The sequence below is a fragment of the Heteronotia binoei genome, chromosome 5 (assembly GCF_032191835.1).
Source record: "Heteronotia binoei isolate CCM8104 ecotype False Entrance Well chromosome 5, APGP_CSIRO_Hbin_v1, whole genome shotgun sequence".
Classification (NCBI taxonomy): Eukaryota; Metazoa; Chordata; class Lepidosauria; order Squamata; family Gekkonidae; genus Heteronotia; species Heteronotia binoei.
In genome coordinates, this window is record NC_083227.1 from 120,184,298 (window position 1) to 120,204,440 (window position 20,143).

The following is a 20,143-nucleotide window of genomic DNA, read 5'->3' on the forward strand; positions in this document are numbered from 1 at the left end:
CCATCCTCTGCCTTCTGCAATGTATAAGATCAGGAGCAATTTTTTTTTCTCCAAAATTGTATATTCCTACTACTATCTTCCTCCTTCAGTTTAATTATTGGTCACATCTAATCTGAGCCAGGCAGTGCTTGTTTGTCAAACATTAATAATGGTTGCATTTGTGGCCCCCTTTCCCCCGAAGATTTATCTAGTTGCAGTCACATGCCCTGTGCTCAACATGAGAAACTCTTATGAAATATGTTTTTAATAGGGTGGCAGTGCTGCAGGGACAATTAGAGAACTGAGATCTAAAATACTATTAGTGAAGCTAGGACAGAATCCATTTTCTGGTTTAACTGACAGCATACTTTAAGTATTGCATGTAAAGAATTTTCTTGCATGCTCAGCATATGCTGCCTTTTAAGAGGAAAAAAGCTAATATTTTCAGAAAATGTAAGAACTTCAAGGAAAGCTTAAGAATCCAAATATAAATCACCTTAATGCTGCTCAGCAGGCTCACCTCCTACCATTTTCTCAAGTAGCATAAGTACCTGTCTAGAGCTTGCCATTCCCTCCCAATCACCACAAACTTCTTGCATTTGAATGCTGGAATCAAATCCTCCTTAAAATGGATTTTATTTACAAGTTTTCCAAAAAGGAAGAAAGAAGTACAAAGCATAGAATATATTACAGTGTATTAACAATGTTTCGGTTACGAAGCTGCTGCACGTACTCCTTCGCTTGATCAAAGCCAGTCTTTGGTGCCTCTGGAGGTGGAGGTGGGCCTTCAACTAGTTTCACGAAATAATGACACTTGACTTTGTCCATAATGCCAAACATGCCTTTGCCATGGTAGCGGATCCTTTTTAGATAGTGGCCTTTCCCAGAGAACGATCGAGCTAGAAGATATAAAATAAACTATAAATATTAAAAGGAGAATCCTGGTTATTACACACATCTAGAAAACCCTTAACAGAATTTTCAGCCCTCTGGATGCAGCAACTCTTTTAAATGCATATGCAGTAAGTGCACTTGGCACGATAGAGGCGTGTAGAGGCACGGGAATGGGGAAAGGAGGCTACACTGGCCTCTCATGGAAGCCCGCTCTCATGACAGAAAGTTGACCAATGAAGACTGAAATCTATCAATCCAGATCTTATTCCCAGTATTTGTAAGTAATAAAAATATGCTGACAGTATCCAATCCACAGAAAAGTGTTCTTGTAAGCTACCAACCCTGCTTTACAATAAAAGCTGCAGATAAGCATTCATTTCAGATATGTTTCACTTTCATGGTACATTCCTATGACTTTATGGAACACCTGTGCCAATGATATTTATATATATATATATATATATACACCCTCTTTTCTCCCATGACTCAAATCACCTCACAACACAGCTCTTCCCTCCTCCATTTTATCTTCACAAACAACCCTAGACTACAGTGAGGCCTTACAAAATGGCTGACAACAAGGTCTATATCAATTGGCAGCAAAAGAACCATGGTAAGATACCAATTTAAAATGACTAACGCTGCCAGTTAGTGCTCTATTACCAGGCATTCCAACCGTTTTCTCTAATACAGTGTAAGAGCCCCCTCTATTTTTTTTTTCGAAGTCATGCCCTACAAAGCGTAATTTACAAGTTGGTCAATCACCTCCCTCTGGAATTTCCATTTGAGGTGCTATGAATCATCATGAAGTGACATTTTATTTTTCCCCTTGGTAAAAGCTATTTCTGTGCTGCTTTTTGTCATCACAGGTTTACGAGAGAAATGAGCTTCCTATGGCAGCAGCTGTAATAGTGGAAAGGTAACCGGATCAATTGGGTACTGAGGAGTCAGAAGGCAGTACATAGACAGCAGATCTAAATACACTTTATCTAAAATCTTTTTAACCTCAATTAAAGGTTGATAGATGACCAGTTACTGAAAAGTGATGTACAAGCTGTGAGCTAACCTGCCATAACAAAATGAGTTACAAACTAATGAAATGGGCAGCTGATGAAAAATGGTCTAATGTTTAAGACTTACACAGAATAATGTGTTTTTCATGTACACTGCTGCTGTGGTGAGAAACATTAAGTAATCACCATGGGAAGAATTCTATTTATACTTTCTTCAAAAATAAGTTACATTTTAGGAGTCTTATTTTTTGCATCTGCAGTAAAAGAAAGCTTTAATTGGTTGTTGAAATCACTGCTAAAAATGAGATGACATTCAAACAAGATATTTCTATTGTTCACCAGATTAATACTTTGAGTAATGAAATATATTTGCTCCAAGAACAGTATTAAATATAGGTCAAACAAATCTCGGAGAGAGAAAACAGCATCAAGAACACACAACCTCCTCCTACTTCCTTGCTCCATTTTGATGCTTTCTCAACCATTATTAGTATGCAGAGTAATGTACTGACTACAGCAGTTGTTCCCATAACTGCTAAGCTGGTTCATACCACTGTCCTAGACTGAAATAAGGCGTTCAGAAGAAACTTTCCACAAAAATAAGCAAATTATTTACCAATATATAGGTTGGATTTAAACTCTACATTGTATTTTCTCACTGCCAATTCTTGAGCTTCTAGAAGAACCTATTTTGGAGTTAGAAAAATAATACAAATCACAGATTAAAACCATGCAGTTTTAAGTAAGGGAACATGAGCTATGTATTGACCTTTATAAGAATAACTGCATAGCAAAAGCCTATCCCCCTACCCCCCAGTACTTGGAAACTGTAGTATGGAATAAGCAAGTAAAGTTCAGTGATGACCATTACTAATAAAATCACACCCACTTAACCATGGTGATATCATGAAAGATGACAGGACAGTTCTTCCAAACGAAAATATATTTGGTGGATGCCATTTCAGTCTTGACAAGCAAGATACAGAATCTCTATAAATAGCTTTCAGGTTAACTATGACTTAACTCAGGGTGTCGAACTCATTTGTTATGAGGGCTGGATCTGACATAAATGAGACCTTGCCCCACTTGCCAGGCCATGTGTGTCATAACATGGAATGCCAGGTAGCAGAGATGTAAACTTTATAAAGGGCACAGACAAACACAAAGATTTTTTAAAAACTTAAAATATGCTTAAAACATCAGCACTCTTGCAATATTTTGTTTAACAGTCTCTGACAACTGACACCACTCGCTCTGAATTATTGCATCAAAATCTGGAGACAATGTCTGTGCTGTATGAGTATGCTGTTCAAGTGTTGTTCAGGTGCACATCTGTAAGCCGCAAATCTATTTCTGATTTATTGCCATTCATTACAGAAATCTCATGGTCAGTGCTCTGTGCCCTGGAACCCAGGGGAAAGCATGAAATGGCTGGGCACTGTGCTACTTTGTGTGCTGGTCAAGAACATGTGAAGGCACCATGACACAGACTGAAGGCTACGTGTTTATCTACAAAGCTATAGCCTTCCCCAGAAAAATAACTGCAACTCCTATGAGGCAGTGCAAGAATAGAGAGACAGCAATGTGTAGTGGTCAGTATCAGCCTACTATCTGGGAAGCCTAAGTTCAAAATTCCCAGTCTCCACTTTGCTGGCTTCTTGTTATTCCTCATATACGCAGTTCACATTGCTTTCCTACAGAGAAAGATTGGATCATGAGGGCATTAATACAGTAAAAAGGAGGAGGGAATCCAGTTGCACCCAGGAAAGTTCTGGCAAAACCAGTTTAACAAGAGAGAGGGAGAGAGAAGAAAGGCAAAAAGCTCTCATTTATCTTGAATAAAACTGTGTTGGTCTTAAAGGTACTTTTTGTATTTCTCCAGTGGGACTGAGGCAGCTGAGCAAACTAGCATCTCTTTTTTCCCCAAGGAAAGGGGGAGGAAGGAGAAACCTCAATCAGTGGAGATGGTTGGCTCTATAGCTCTGCTGTGTGACTGAGAGAGCCAGGCACAGCTCTAGCTTTGACTGAGAGAGCTCTAGCTGTGCCACGTTCTCTCAATTACCCAGCAGAGCTACAGAGCCAAGCTCCATTGGCTGAGACTCCTTGTCCCTCCTCCTCCTCCTCCCTTGGGGAAGAGGGAGGGGGAAGAGGGAAAAAGAAGAGAGGCTACTTTGCTCAGATGCCTCAATTCCATGAAGAAAAACAAAATTGGTGATGACAGAAGCAGTAGAGAGGGAGAAGGAAGCAAACAGTAGTGGGCCGCATAGAAGCCCTCTGGGGGCAAGATCAGGTCCACTGGCCAGACATTTACTTAGCTCTTACTGTTAGAACATCCTTTGCAATACATTAACAACAACAACAATTTTTATTTGTATCCCGCCCTCCCCGCCGGAGCAGGCTCAGGGCGGCTAACAGCATTATTTCATACATTAGTCATACAATCAATAAAACTACATTAACAGTTTAATTAAAATTCTAATTAAAATTCTAAAATTAATAAAATATATACTGGTGCTATGATTACGTTTACATTTATGATGGCGAGTTCTTTAGCAGTTTCCCTCTTAATCGGTGAAGGCCAACCGGAAGAGGGTAGTCTTGCAGGCCCTGCGGAACTGTTCAAAGTCCCGCAGGGCCCGCATTTCCTCTGGAAGTTGGTTCCACAGGTGTGGAGCCATAGTAGAGAAAGCTCGGTTGCAGGTGCTTTGCAACTTCACCTCTTTCGGCCCGGGAATGTTCAGCAGGTTTTTCCCAGCTGACCTCAGTGCTCTCTGGGGTTCATATGGGGAGAGACGGTCCCTAAGGTAGGCAGGTCCTCGACCATATAGGGCTTTAAAGGTAATAACCAGCACTTTGTAACAAATCCAGTATACAACTGGCAGCCAGTGCAGTTTGCGCAGCCCAGGCTGTATGTGACCCCACATTGGGAGCCCCACATTATAATTCATTTATCCCAGAACCCACCCCCATTTACAATTTTAGTGATTATTTTTTTTAGCCAAACATAGTGGGTAAAAACCCATAGAATGACCCACACAACATCCTCAAACATTTCTAAATATTTGCTTTTTCAGAGGATGCCCCACAGAATGCCCCAACCCTGTAACTGTTCTTGACTCTCTCAAATAAAACAGCATTTTGGGATTTTGATGCCAATGCTTTCATATGAACATATAAAGCTGCCTTATACTGAATCAGACCCTCAGTCCATCAAAGTCAATACTGTCTACTCAGACTGGCAGCGGCTCTCCAGGGTCCCAAGCTGAGGTTTTTCATGCCTACTTGCCTGGACCCTTTTTAGTTGGAGATGCCAGGGATTGAACCTGGGACCTTCTACTTATCAAGCAGATGCTCCACCACTGAACCACCATCCCTCCCAATTGCTCACCCTTCACAATTTTCTGTGTACCCCATTTTCCCTTTTACAAAACTCTTATCTTATATCTTATTGATGTATTTATTCCGTACATTTTTATCCTACCCAAGGAGCTCAGAGTGCCATACTTCCATCTACCCTTTTTCATTTTAGCCTCACAATGACCCTATGAGGAAGATTAGGCTGAGAGAGTACACTGAACAAGATCACCAGCAAATTTCATGACACACACAGAATTTGAACCTGAGTCTGCTCCCAGATACTAGTTCAACACTTTCATCATTGTACCAGGCTGACTCTTAAAAAAAAAAAAAAAACTAAGTACAACTCAAGGTGGAAGGGGGTCTGTAGGAGTGGGTGGTTAGACTAAATGCCTGAAATAACTGACAATGATTTAAATGTAGCCCATTAGGCAGCACAAGCTCATTATAAAATGGCTAGAACACACAGATATTACACATTACTGACACACCAGCTTTGTATGAAAGAAGATGTTGATCCTTTTTTGATACTAGATAATCAGTGAGCTAGGGAGAATTAACAAAATGAGCCCGTACAGCTCACTATAAACGAGCAAACAGAAAAATCTGCTCTGTTCAGACCTTTCTTTTGGTGTATTGGTGGCTGCTGAAATACATGGGTCTGACCTTAGAAGATGGAATTCTAAATAAATCTACAACATACCTCTTTGACCACTTTTGCTCCCTTTTTATCGATGAATTCCAGCTGAGCTAGTGCTTCATCTATGCTCATGCCTCGTATCTGGAATGAAAAGTCACAAGAAAGATAAAACCTTTAAGCAACTGGGAGCAGAAGGAAGAATTTGCAATACAATGTGTACAATGAAGCAAATTTCATAAGACGTCAGTCTATGTTGAATAGTCAACATATTTTAAATTAAAAATATTAGAGCTATATGACAATCCCTGTTTGTAACTAATTGCTATGCATGATTTTATGTAAATGATACTTTAAAGAACTTTGACAAAAAGTACTAGTGATTCCCAAAGCAGAGAATTCCTTATAGAAAGCTACATCATTTGGCTTCTCACCAAAGCTTCCTAGCAACAGTTTTCTCACATCTCTCATGTACATCTAGATCTGTCTCTCACAATACAGAATCTGCCACAAACTGCTCTTGGAGCCCTCATTAACTATGGAGGCCCAGATGGCAGCCACTGCCAAACCCACATTTTATCATCTTAGGCGGATAAGGCAGCTGGTCCCATACCAAGAATGCAGTGACTTGGCAAGAGTGATCCATGCGACAGTCACCTCAAGAATAGACTACTGTAACGCCCTCTACATGGGGCTGCCCTTGACGCAAATTCAGAAGCTGCAACTGGTGCAAAACACAGCAGCCAGGTTGCTAATGGAGCTACCTCAACAGGAGCACATTCAACCTGCGCTGGAATCGTTGCACTGGTTGCCTGTGTTCCAGGATCACTTCAAGGTGTTGGTTATGACCTTTAAAGCCATATATGGCCTGGGACCTGCCTATTTCCAGGACCGCCTATCCCCATATGAGCCTCAGAGAGCACTCTGATCAAGTTCACAAAATCTCCTCATAATCCCTGGGCCAAAAGAAGTTCAGCTGACCACCACTGCCTTTTCGGTGGCAGCCCCTGCCCTGTAGAACTGTGGCCATGGGACGCTGCCTCTTAGGGGAACACCACCAGAGCCAAGGGGACCTCAAACTCCGTATACCAAAATGGATGCTTGTCAGAATACAGGCCACGAGAGAACACTTCTTTCTCTCCCTCTCTGTGTAACACCACAGAAACATTCTGTAGCCTGGTTCTGATTGCAACAGAGGCAGTTTACAGGTCTGTTTACTCTCCCCGTTCCAGCTGTGTGACTAGATTATGAGTTCCACTGGTAAGCAGCATCCTGTCTCTGTCTTTGGCCATCTGATTAGGTTGGCACCTTCCTGACTCATGCTGTAACTCAACCCTTGTCTCATCGACTGCTTTGGCATTGTCTGACACCTGGATTTCTGCTGCTATCTGCTATGTTTATCGCTTTTCAGGGTATCACCCTAAATTAATTTACCTCTCAAAATTACCTCCTGCATCATTTTCACCCAGCCAGATAAACATTACTGAGTCAGCCCTGTCATTGTATCCACCTGGAGATCCATTAATAAATTTCATCAGCGGCCATCCTGGTTGCCATATTGACAGGAAAGTCTCCACCCTTCCAAAACCCTATATAAACTTGGTCTAAACCTCATTATGGTGTGCATTCTGTAAGGTGCCTTCATACAGTTTGTGCCCTCCATTACCCTTTGTAATGGGATCTATTGGGCATGTCATGCTGGTCATGCATACTCTCCTCTTATTTCTCCTTTGCTACATGGATGTCCTTCAGCTTCAAGAGAAGTAGTATAGCCTGTGTGTCTCCCCCTTGGCCTCTGCTATTCCTCACCCCTTTATTTCTTAGGTCTTGTATGTGTGCCTATATAATTTATGTGTAAAGAGAGTGATTGTATTGCAACACCTACATTATTTTAAGTAAACATTTTAAACTTGCACTTTTGTCTGGAGTAATTTCTTAAGCATCCAAACTTCGTATTATTGGTTAATAAGATTCCAGCTCATTAAAAGCTCTATTTGGGTATTCCTGCTAATTTCCCCATCAAAAAAAGGAGACCCAAAGCAATTCCAGTAACAGAACACCCTCCCCGAAAACATCAGGGCCTTGTAGGACTTGCCACAATTCCGCAAGGCCTGCAAGACAGAATTGTTTAGGCTGGCATTTAACTACTAATGGGGAGGTGCCCACTATTCCACCATCCCACAGCCATTGGTATTTGAACCCATTCCAATATAAAAGTAGAGCACTAAACAACACCTAACATCATTATTACATGTCATGCTCAATAAGAACTAACCACGCCATCTTGGACTTTAGGGAATGAAACTGAAGGATTGTTTTAAACTGTACAAAACTGTATAAAATGTTTTTAATGGTCTTATTGTAATTTAATTTTAGCACCGTTGTTTTAACTGTTGCTAGCTATCCTGAGCCCGTCAGGGGAGAGCGGGATACAAATGTAATAAAATAAATATTGTATTTGTTCCATGCAGTAAGTTATTCAAAGATGACATGATCAACATTAATAGCATGACCAGCACAAGCTATGAACAAGAATGTCTAGTAGACACTGGCTGCCTCATGAGGGCAGTTTCAGATGACTTTCTTGTAGCAGCCACATTATCAGCAACTGCAGAGGATCTGCCATTATGCAAATGATCCTGATGCGCTTTCTGTTTCTCAGGAAACAAGGAATTCACTGTGGGTTTGGTCTTTGTTACCACATGTATTCCAACCAACACAGTGTCTTTTTACCACTGGGCTGTGACTCAGTGGTAGAGCATCTGCTTGGCTTGCAAAGTCTCAGGTTCAATCCATGGCATCCTCAGTTAAAGGATCTGTCAGTAGGTAATGTGAAAGACCTCTGCCTGAGACCTTGGGGAGTGGCTGCCAGTCTGAGTAGACAATGCTGACTTTGATGGACTGAGGGTCTGATTCAGCATAAGGGAGATTCATGTGTGCTTTCTGCGGCCCAACAGCCAGACCTTCTTGTGCTGTGTGGCAAATGTGCAGTTCACATAACATTTGAACTATGGCATTTGTAAGGCCAAGGTATGAAATCTTTTGAATTCTTTCAGCCACAAGTACTTGTTGCAAGATCAATGTAATAGAGTTGTTACTGAACAACAACAAAATCATGGATGCCTTATACAACAAAGCCAACAAAACAATTTCTCTTACCAGCTTGGCCACGTACCACATCTTGTCCATACTGTATTTGATGTGTCTTCGACAGTGGTAAATTTCCTTTTAAAAACCAAAAGTTTATTCTTTAAATTAATTAAATGAGGGTGATTATAATGCCCTCAGGAGGAAAAATTGTTTATAGCAAGCTAAATACACACTAGATGAAAACAGAAATCTCTCCCTTCCCCCCAAAATGATGCTGTGTGTGGCATAAACTACACAAGAAAGTGGGCAAGACTGGTAAGACCTCACAGATAAAGCTTGATGTTTAAAGGAAGCAAATGTATGGCATGACCACAAGCTATAAAACATTTTATCTATAACAGGGCATTTGAAAACTGGGCAGAATACTAAAACCAGGCAATATCATGCCAAAGGCACAAGGACATAGGAATGGCAGGCTATGTTGTAAATATGCAATGAAATCTGACACAACCTTGAAGGCAACAGAGGGGGCACATGACTAATCCTTTGCTGGGCACATCCACATCACTGCTCATTCTTCTGTCTCTTTCTAGTAGCCCTCCACTGTCTCTTCCTCCCCACCACCAGCACAGTGCTGAATTCACTCTGCTTTTCCTTTCTTTGCCCAGTTTTAAAGAACTTCTGACTTCTTATCAATGAAGGGAAGCAGTCAAGCCCCACATGCACTTATCTCAGCTGTGGGATTTATACATGCAGAGTGTGTATTCTCCTCCCCACCTTTATCTTACAGTTGCAAAAGACGTACAGCCCTTTGGGGCCAGGTGGCAAGGCAGCACCAAGATGAACACACCCGGCTCATATTTTCTTTGTTGCATTTTACAAACGTCAGAAGCCACAGAAACTCAGCTGCATGTTCACTGGTCCAATACAGGCCCCTCAGGAAGCACTGAGGAAAGCACATTCTCCTCAGCTATGCTCGCACAAGGTGCCAGTGGGCCACTATCTTGATCTTGAATGGTTTTAGATGGCACTTCAGGTACTATAAATTCCCAGCCATGGTATTCTAAGGGAGACTGCATGGATGAGGTACATTATAATAACACATGTAATGGGGCAGTGCAGTGAGGTCCGCAGTGTATGACCATGCCAATGTCGCTTCCAATGACAGCCTCACCACCACTCTTCCACCAGTCAGTATTATGGCCAGAACCAACAGGTGAATGTCAATGTAATTTTTTTAAAAAAGAAGAAAGAAAAACAAAAAAGGAAAATAAGAGTTTTTAAAAGAGAAGCAAAAACGCACACAGGCAAATTAATCAGTTGATAACTGAAGTCCCATGTACACTTTGTTGCCCAGAAATATAATGCATATATTCAAATCATATTGCTGGCAGAATCAATAAATGTGCACAGAAGGTAAGATGGGGAACATTTAAAACACACACACATTGTACTTGTCTCTAATGGAACCATTTTTCATTTAGCTGTGTTTATCAGCAAGGCAAAAAAATCTGACAGTATGTTATTTTTAAAAAAAGAAAACGCAGGGCCAAAATTACAGTACCTGATGGGAAAACTTGAAAAAGTTTTCATATGGGTCTCACTGTCTTTCCCATACATCATGTTATCAAGTTAGCTATTTTGAGGACTTAAAAAGTAGGATCCCTTTTCCTTCTATGGACCAAACATTTAATATTTAGCTTATCTAGCTTCACACACAATATCTGACAAAAGATCTTCCAGTTTTCTGAACATGCTTTAGAGCATGGTCACAGTGGAATTTAGGCCAGATAAGTGTATTCACTGTTTTCTACCAAATTAAAACCATGGCTGCTGCATCATTTTAGGCTCAGTCAAAAGCTACATTTATTTTGAGTCTAGTGCCACCTTTGAAACCAACCAAGTTTTTTTCTGGGTATCAGCTTTCATGCACATGCTCATTTCTTCAGATACATTGAAACAGAAGTCACCATCATCAACCATTACATAAAGGTAGATGGTGGGGAGGTTGTTGCCAGGAAGGGCCAATTAGAGCCAAGATGCATAAGTAACTGAGCAGTAAATATAACTAAGACTGGATTAAGGCGATTGGTAAGACCTGTGAATAGAAGTAAATTAGCATACGTCAAACCCTATGCCAAAGGATAAATGGACACAAATCTGACATCAAGAATCACAAAATTGAGAAACCTGCAGGAAAACACTTCAGTCTTCCAGGACATTCAGTGGGGAACTCAAAGAGCCTGTTTTATTGCAAAGGAACTTCAGAAGCCAAATAGTAAAGGAGACTGCTGAGTTACACTTCCGGGTTCCGGTCCTGCATCTCGACCTGTGCTATTAGTGACAGGCTGCTTTGGCGGGCCGCTGCGCCGGCCCCCTGGGCCCCACAACGATGGGACCGATGCCACAGGGACGGGCTCGAAATACTCTATAACCCCTCAAAAGAACAGCAGTCTAGCTCGCTTCCCTCGAGCCCTGCCGCCATAAGCCTCAAGGGGGCTCATTTTGCGGCATCTCCCGGCGGGAGGGTGGCACCCGCACGGGACATATATCAAATGAAAGAGGGGGCGCAGGGCTATCAGAAACAGCTGGCGGAGGGAGTCGGGAGCCCACCCCACTGGGGGATCCACACCCCGAAAGTGATGAAGGTGGCGCAGATAGAAGGAAGGAAGGAGGGAGGGAGGGAGGGAGGGAGGGAGGGAGGGAGGGAGGGAGGGAGGGAGGGAGGGAGGGAGGGAGGGAGGAAGGAAGGAAGGAAGGAAGGAAGGAAGGAAGGAAGGAAGGAAGGAAGGAAGGAAGGAAGGAAGGAAGGAAGGAAGGAAGGGAGGAGGGAGGAAGGAGGGAAGGAAGGGAGGAAGGGAGGAGGGAGGAAGGGGAGGAGGGAGGGAGGGGAGGAGGGAAAGAGGGAGGGGAGGAGGGAGGGAGGGAAGGAAGGGAGGAGGGAGGGAGGGAGGGAAGGGAGGAGGGAGGGAGGGAAGGAGGGAAGGGAGGAGGGAGGGAAGGAGGGAAGGGAGGAGGGAGGGAGGGAAGGAAGGAGGGAAGGAGGGAGGAAGGAAGAAAGGAAGGAGGAAGGAAGGGAGGAGGGAGGGAGGGAGGAGGAAGGGAGGAGGGAGGGAGGGAGGAGGGAGGGAGGGAAGGAAGGGAGGAGGGAGGGAGGGAGGGAAGGGAGGGAAGGGAGGAAGGAAGGAAGGAAGGAAGGGAGGAGGGAGGAAGGAGGGAAGGAAGGGAGGAAGGGAGGAGGGAGGAAGGGGAGGAGGGAGGGAGGGGAGGAGGGAAAGAGGGAGGGGAGGAGGGAGGGAGGGAAGGAAGGGAGGAGGGAGGGAGGGAAGGGAGGAGGGAGGGAGGGAAGGAGGGAAGGGAGGAGGGAGGGAAGGAGGGAAGGGAGGAGGGAGGGAGGGAAGGAAGGAGGGAAGGAGGGAGGAAGGAAGAAAGGAAGGAGGAAGGAAGGGAGGAGGGAGGGAGGGAGGAGGAAGGGAGGAGGGAGGGAGGGAGGAGGGAGGGAGGGAAGGAAGGGAGGAGGGAGGGAGGGAGGGAGGGAAGGGAGGGAAGGGAGGAAGGAAGGAGGGAGAGAAGGAAGGAAGGCTGGCCGCCCCCTCCCGCCAGCCACCCCCCCTGCTTTCGGCCCCCTCCCTCCCTGCCTGCCTCGGGGGGGGCTTACCGTCTCCCAGGGCGCGGGTGGCGGCCTCCCCTCCGGGCGGGCGGGCTGGCCAGGAGGCGCAGCGGCGGCTGGTGCTGGTGGCGGTGCTGCTGGCAGGACTGGCGGCGGCTGAGGAGGTGGCCGAGCCCACCGACCCGGGGCCTCCTGCCACGCCGCCGCCGGCCCGCCTCTCGCTCCCGTCAGGCCTGCAGGGAGGGCGGGGCGGGGCGCCTCGGCCTCCTCGCCGCTTGGACCCCCTCCCCCCTCGGCGGGGAGGCCGCTGCCAGGCCGCCGGGCCTGCAGGGAGGGCGGGGCGCCTCGGCCTCCGAGCTTGAGCTGGTGGCCTGGCTGCGGCTGCCCCGCCGAGGGGGGAGGGGGTCCGAGGAAGGAGGGAGGGAGGGAAGGAAGGCCGCCCCCTCCCGCCAGCTGCCCCCCCCGCTTTCAGCCCCCTCCCTGCCTGCCTCAGCTTACCTTCTCCCAGGGCGCGGGTGGCGGCCTCGGCCTCCCCTCCGGGCGGGCGGGCTGGCCAGGAGGCGCAGCGGCGGCTGGTGCTGCTGGCGGGGCTGGTGGCGGCTGAGGAGGAGGCGGCCGAGCCCACCGATCTGGGGCCTCCCGGCACGCCGCCGCCTCCGCCACGCCGCCCACTCTCCTGGCCCTGCGCATGCGCAGAGCCACGCGCAGGAAGGAAGCTCCCAGCCTCCCTTCCGGACAGGCGCTCGCTCGCCGCTGCCTTTCCCGCCCGCGCTCTCGCTCGCCGGCTCCAGGAGCTGGCTAAACCGGGATTTTTAATGGTCCCGGGATAGCCAGCCCGGGAGGCGGGAATTTGGGGGCGGCGGCGGGACTTTCCTGGGCAACCGGGACGATCTGGCCACCCTAGCTTTCATCCAGTCTTAGCTATATCAACTGCTCCGTTCCTTACGGATCTTTAATTGGCCCTTCATGGCAACACCTTCCTCACCCTCTTAAATATATGTAATGGTTGGTGATTTCTGTTTCAGTGTTTATGAAGAAGGGTGCATGCACACAAAAGCTTATACCCAGAATTAAACTTTGTTGATCTTAAAAGTGCCAGTGGACTCAGACTTTCTTCTGCTGCTTCAGACCAACATGGCTACCTGCCTGAATCTATCATTTATTTTGCTTAGCAAAAAGAGGTAAAAACGATAAAACATTCCTCAAAATGTAGCTGTGATGTGCATATTAATCTGACAAGTACAAACACCTCGTTTTGCAACAGTCTTGCCAAAGAGTGGCTGGGACACAGGTAGTACCTCTGGAAACATATGGGTTTATACTATAAATTTTATATTTGATATGTATATAGTGCCCTGGTTCCCAAACCCTTCAATCTCATTCTAACGCTTTAATTATTTGCTCAGAAACTGTCACCTAACAAAATTAAATAAAGACTGTGATAACTACCAGCTATGCAATTTGACTGTATATATTAAACAAAAAAATTCTCTTACTGCAGGTCTTCGAGGCTCTCCTGGTTTCTGAGGAGGATAAACTATTCTATTCTTTTTTTCCCAATTTCCAATACTTTGATAAGATGTCTGCGTACGGATATTTGAAAGAAGAGGAACAGTGCAAGATGCTAATAACCTGCAAGACATGATTTGGCAATGCTTTGAGCTTGAATTATCAGCCGTTACTAAAAATGTTGATTGCTAAATTCATCCCAACTTATGACATTTGTTTAATACAACCTTGTAATAAAGCACTTACCTGTGAACATGCAGTATTGATATCCAGGTCAACAGACACATACTCACAGGGACAGAACAGGTGCTATCGCACTGTTCTGCATTAACATAGATCAAAGCTATGACAATTCCTCTAATACATGTTACGTCCCTCTGACCACAGGGCATTTTACTGGCTTTTTGGCTAGAAGGGAGAATTACCCTCTTCTGCAACTTTCCAGTATTGCCCATGCACAGCTAGCTCATTCTCTTTACTACGTTTAAGAGGCAAAAGGTAGCAGGCAAGAAGAGCTCTCTGCGCAGCATCCATAGTACTTAATATTTTTCATACAGAATTATACTGTGATGGTATGATGGTGGAAAGTGCCGTCAAGTCACAGCTAACTTCTGGTAACCTTGTGGGATTTTCAAGGCAAGAGATTTTAAGAGGTGGTTTGCCACTGCCAGCCCTCATATTCCTCAGAGGTCTTCCATCTGAATACTAGCCAGGGCCAACTCTTGCTTAACTTCCAAAATCTGATGAGACTGGACTAACCTGGGCTATCGGGGTCAAGGTATAGTCCCAATGAGTATTCCCTGTAAACGGAGCGTGAACTAGCTCACAGTTTTTTAGCCTCCAGTTCATACATTTTTGTCTTACCTCAGGAAGGATGGCCACAGAATAAACTAATTTAAGCAGCAGCCAAATCGCTCACCCACAACTTTAATGCCAATAGTTCACAAAGTGGAATTTTTGCTCACAAGACCCCACCGCTTAGAAGGAGCATTGGTCCCAACCAGTGTCCCTTCTAAGCTGAGTTAGTGTGACCTAACTCACAGTTTTTTAGCCTCCAGCTCACCTATTTTTGTCTTAGCTCAGGAAAAATGGTCCCAGAGCAAACAAATTTATGCAGTAGCTCACAACTTTAATGGCAGTAGCTCGCAAAGTAGAATTTTTGCTCACAAGACACCACAGCTTAGAGGGAGTATTGGTCCCAACCATACTTACATGAACACACAAACATATAAAGCTGCATCAGACTGAGCCAGACCATTGCTATTTCAAGATCAGTATTGCCTGTTCTGACTGGCTGTAGCTGTCCAGTGTCTCCAGCTGCAGTGTTTCACATTGCCATATTAGATCCATACCAGTCAGGCTTCCGCCCAGGCATAGGACAGATTTAGTACTAGTCACCCTCACAGATGGCCTCCAAAGGCATCTGGATCTGGAGGGATCAGCAGCACTGTTTTTGTTAGACCTGTTGGCAGCATTCAACATGGTCGAACACCAGTTACTGATCCACTGCCTCGCTGATGATGGGATTCAGGGGCCTGCCTTACAGTGGTTCTCCTCTTTTCTTCAGGGTCAGGAACAAAGAGTGGAGACAGGGGAGCAGCTGTCCCAAAGCCACCCGCTATTATACAGAGTGCCACATTGGGCTGTTCTCTTCCCAATGTTCTCTTCCCAATATGTGCCCCCTTGCCCAGATTGCCTGGAGGTATGGGCTGGAATGTCACCAATACGCAGATGACACTCAGCTCTATCTGTTGTTAGGTGGCCAGTCTGACTACAACCCAGAAAATCTGGACCTGGAATTACAAGCATTGGCTGGCTGGCTCAGGCTGAGTTGACTGAAACTGAATCCGGCCAAGGTGGAGATCCTGTACTTGAGTTGTGGCAGTTTGGGGATGAAGATCTCACTCCCAACGTTTGACAGGACACAGCTGCTGCCAGTGCCAAGGGTTAGGAGTTTGGAAGTGCTCCTGGACTCCTCTAACAATGGAGGCCCAAACAGCAGCCACTGCCAAATTGGCCTTTTACCATCTCCAGCTAGTTAGGCAGTTGGTTCCCTTCCTAGACTACAGTGACCTTGTGACAGTGATTCACACTATGGTCATCTCGAGACTGGACTACTACAATGTTCTGTACACGGGGCTGCCTTTGTCTCAAATCCAGAAGCTTCAAATGGTACAGAATGCTGCAGCCATTCTCCTCGTAGGAACACGTTCAGCCTACACTGAAAGCACTGCACTGGTTACCTATTGCACACTGGATTTGTTTCAAGTTGCTGGTTACTACTGGTTACTACCTTTAAAGCCCTATATGGCCAGGGACCTGCATACCACAGGACCACCTTTCCCCATATGTGCCCCATATGAGTAATACAGTCCTGGTTTCAAAATCTCCTCTCAATCCCGGTCCCAGAGATGCCAGGCTGACTGCACCTTGAGCAAGGGCCTTCTCGGTTGCAGCCCCACACTGGTGGAATGAGCTCCCCAAGGATGTTAGGGCCCTATGGGATCTCTTATAATTAATCAGGGCCTGTAAGATGGAGCTCTTCTACCAACCTTTGATTGTTAAATCTAGTATTTGCCTGGACAGATTGATCTGGTCACCATGAAATTCAGCCCTCAGACCCGAAGTGTATTTGGAGGATATGAATGCTGTGACAAAGATGACTGTAGTACCGCTGTCACTACTATAGCACTTTAATGTTATTGTAATGATTGTTTAATTGGTTTTAATGTTTTAGTTTGCTGCCCTGAGCCTGCTTTGATGGGAAGAGTGAGATACAAATGGAAACTACTAAATAAAAATAAATTAGAAACAAATTACGCACTATCTAACCTTTTTAAATAGAGATGTCAAGGATTGCTCTACCACTGATCCATACCCCCTTCCTAATTTTCAACATGAACAGCAAAATGAAGCTGTAAATCCAGTAAGCAATCCTAAATCAGTGGGACTTCCTGGAAGTTACCAATGAATATTACTCACTAACAGGTTTCATATTAAAAGTATTTCATACTGCAAGACTCCCCCATTACACCCACCGTGTTACATAAAGCTTCAGGACCAGGGTAGGGGTGGCAGACAACTAAAAAGTTGGATACTGAAGGAGAAAAAAATCTTAGAGGGGTTTCCAGGCCACGTCGCCTTGAGCTCAACAGGGTCCATGGGTTCTCCTGCCTGCGGCCCCTCTGAATCAGGCAGGTGGAGGGGTGCCACGGATGTGACACCCCCAAAGAGACCCTGAAGGGGTCTCCTTTTGGCATGGGGCTTTTACAGCACGACAGGGGCGCAGCGGCAGCTGTTCCTGTTCTCCCTGTACCCCCCAAAGTTCCCATCGTGGTCGCCATTACAGCAGAAAGTGAACGCCCAATCGCTTGCTTCTCTTCTTTTCAATAAGCTTTTGATCTATCGCTTCTCTACCTCAAGCATGACAATTCTACGTAGCAAGTAAGTGTGCTTTCAATACTACTGGCTAATGGGTCGTTTTACGTTACAACAAGCGGGCAGTTCAAAGGAAGGGAAAGAGGTTGATATCTCTAATTTCCCTGTGAATGAGGCCTCAAAAAGCTAAAGAACATTTTTAAGTACTGGAAATAATTTAAATTAATCTGAATATGGATATTTAAATTGACCCAGATTATAACTGGATATCTGTTAAAGAGACTATTATTTGGTTGCAATACGGTCTGAACAAAATGAGATATTTGTTAGAGAGATTTCTCCTTGTCATCTGATTGAAATTGAAACGCTAACACTCAAAATTCCAGCTGGAGGAGATTGGCAAGGACGGACTATCTGGGACTCTGAGTTACTTTTCAACTTGGATTAATAGACTGAGTTTGTTGACAGAGAAAAATGGCTTTGCTAAGCGAAATCTTCTACAAAAAATATATTTTAAGCAATTTAAATTCTCTTAAGAAGGATCTTGGTTCATTAACAGAGTTTATTAAGAAACAAATGGAAGCTTTTGTGCTGAAAGCTAGCGAAATCTCAAATCTACATGAGCAGAGTGCTAAAGAGAACCTGGTGACGTCTGTGGAACTGAAATGGGAGAGTGACTCGTTGGGAAACGAACAAAAGAAAATCAAAATGGAACCCTATGGCGCAGTTAAAAAAGAAGACCGGAAATGGAGACTGACTGAAGCTATGTCGAGAGGAACAAAGCCTGTGGAATTTTTCCCACTTTCTTCAAGAGGGATGACTGTATTAAGGAGTAAGAAGGTGTATTTTAATCAGAAAATCATGATGTGGAAATCTTTCAGGAAGAAGGGCTTTTTGAACTAGATCTCTCTCCGTGGATAGTCAGATATGGACCTTGCAAAAAAAACCTGATATGTGATATTAAAAGGCTAAGTGAGATTTTTTTTTGGGGGGGGGGGCTATAACAAGTCTTGTCTAGAGAAATATGGACATAAAAGCTAAAGGACTAAAAAGTTTTTGAAAAGAATTTCATGTCAAAAAAGTTAACTTAGATTAACTTTTAAGAAGGCAGACAGCATAATTATTTTGTAATTTGGTACACTTGTCTTTAACAGATAATGATATCAGCTTTTTAAGTTTGCTATCGATATGGGTAAACCTACAAGCTAGTCTGTAATTGTTAGGAAGGTAAACACCATAATTATTTTGTAAATTAGTAGATCTCCTTCTAATATGTTTGTTTGAAGAAATGGTCTATAATGAGATAGATAAATCATTGTGTTCTATTTTTAGCCTGTTAAGAATAAAGATATTTGTCTCAGACTGTATTAAGGAGAGAGAAGGTGAATTTAAGTTATAAATCAGAAGATAGATTTCTTTTTAAAAAGAAGGGTTTCCTGAACAGTCTCTATCTTTGTAGGTAGTTGGGTATGGAACTCTTAATAAGAACAGATATGTGACTTTTAAAGGTTAAGTGAGATTTTTGGGTTATATTAAGTTGTTTTTTCTAGAGCAATACGGATATAAGAGTTGGATTAATTGTTAAAAAGGCAAACAGCACAATTATTTTGTAATCTGGCAGATTTGCTTTTAATACACTTTTCTGGAGAAACTGTTTATATTGAGATAGACAAATTACTATGTTGTATTTTTTTTAGCTTGATATGAATTTTATGTGCTTATTTTAATGAGGATATTGTTAAACTAACAAATTAGTCTGTGCTTTCAACATGGTTAAGCTAAACCAGCCAGTCCTGTGTTGTGATTGCTCTGACTTTTTTTATACTTATTCGTGTCGAAGAAGAATCATTTAGACTTGTATTGCAAGTAACAGTTCAGTAAAAAAAAATTTATAATGAAAGACGAAGATGGTAAAATATATGGAGAACTTTATACTTGCAGGTAGAACGAATTGGGTATTTTATTTGGAGGTAGAATACAACTGATAAATTTGTATTTTTCTTTGTTTCTGTTTTTCCAATTCTGTATATGCCCTTCCCTCCTTTTATGTATCTATGTTTCTGCTTCTTCCTTTTGTAGTTAAAATCAATAAAAATTATAAAATACTAAAAAAACCTTAAGGAGTACTAAGTTCTTAAAGAATTTATTTTTATTTACATTATTTATAGCCAACCTTTCTCACTGAGATTACAGGATAACCCTATCCCTAAATTCCTATTCTTGGATCTGTATGTACAGAAATGTAAAGCTTGCTATTCCCATTATGTATCCATAGTGTTTTCTCTACAGCTACTAATGGGAACTACTTTTGCTCACTTCTAGCTTACTGTGTGGCCATTATGCATATACATATGAACGGCATTTAGAAATTTACCTATAGTTTTTATTCAAATAATAAACATGACAAATATTTGCTGATGATATTAGTGTATTTGTTGTCTTCTCAAGTTCAGAGAAATATCAAGGAAGGAGATACATCTCCCTCTGGAACTCTGCAGAGCTTCAGATGCCATTCAGCAATCTGCAGAAGTTTCCAGGTTCTGTTTTTCTTTACAGGGGTATATCAGCCTGTGCTTCTTGAAGAGACAGATAGATGTCTTTAGGCTCACAGAGACTTGTCAGCTTCATTTTGTCCATTCACACAGAATGCTACTTTAGGCATGCCTAAGGGTATGT

The 20,143-nt window shown here is 43.8% G+C and overlaps 1 protein-coding gene across 1 annotated transcript in view; it reads right to left on the reverse strand.

Moving 5' to 3' along the window:
- Positions 1–598: 598 nt before the first annotated feature.
- Positions 599–20,143, reverse strand: part of MRPL22 (mitochondrial ribosomal protein L22) — a 29,753-nt gene continuing 10,208 nt past the window's right edge. The window contains exons 3-7 of the mRNA XM_060240259.1: positions 14,077–14,212; positions 9,040–9,105; positions 5,947–6,024; positions 2,503–2,572; positions 599–878 (exon numbers count right to left, since the gene is read on the reverse strand). Of these exons, the coding sequence (XP_060096242.1) occupies positions 667–878; positions 2,503–2,572; positions 5,947–6,024; positions 9,040–9,105; positions 14,077–14,212 (562 nt within the window). The 3' untranslated portion in view covers positions 599–666. The remainder of the gene's footprint in view (positions 879–2,502; positions 2,573–5,946; positions 6,025–9,039; positions 9,106–14,076; positions 14,213–20,143) is intronic.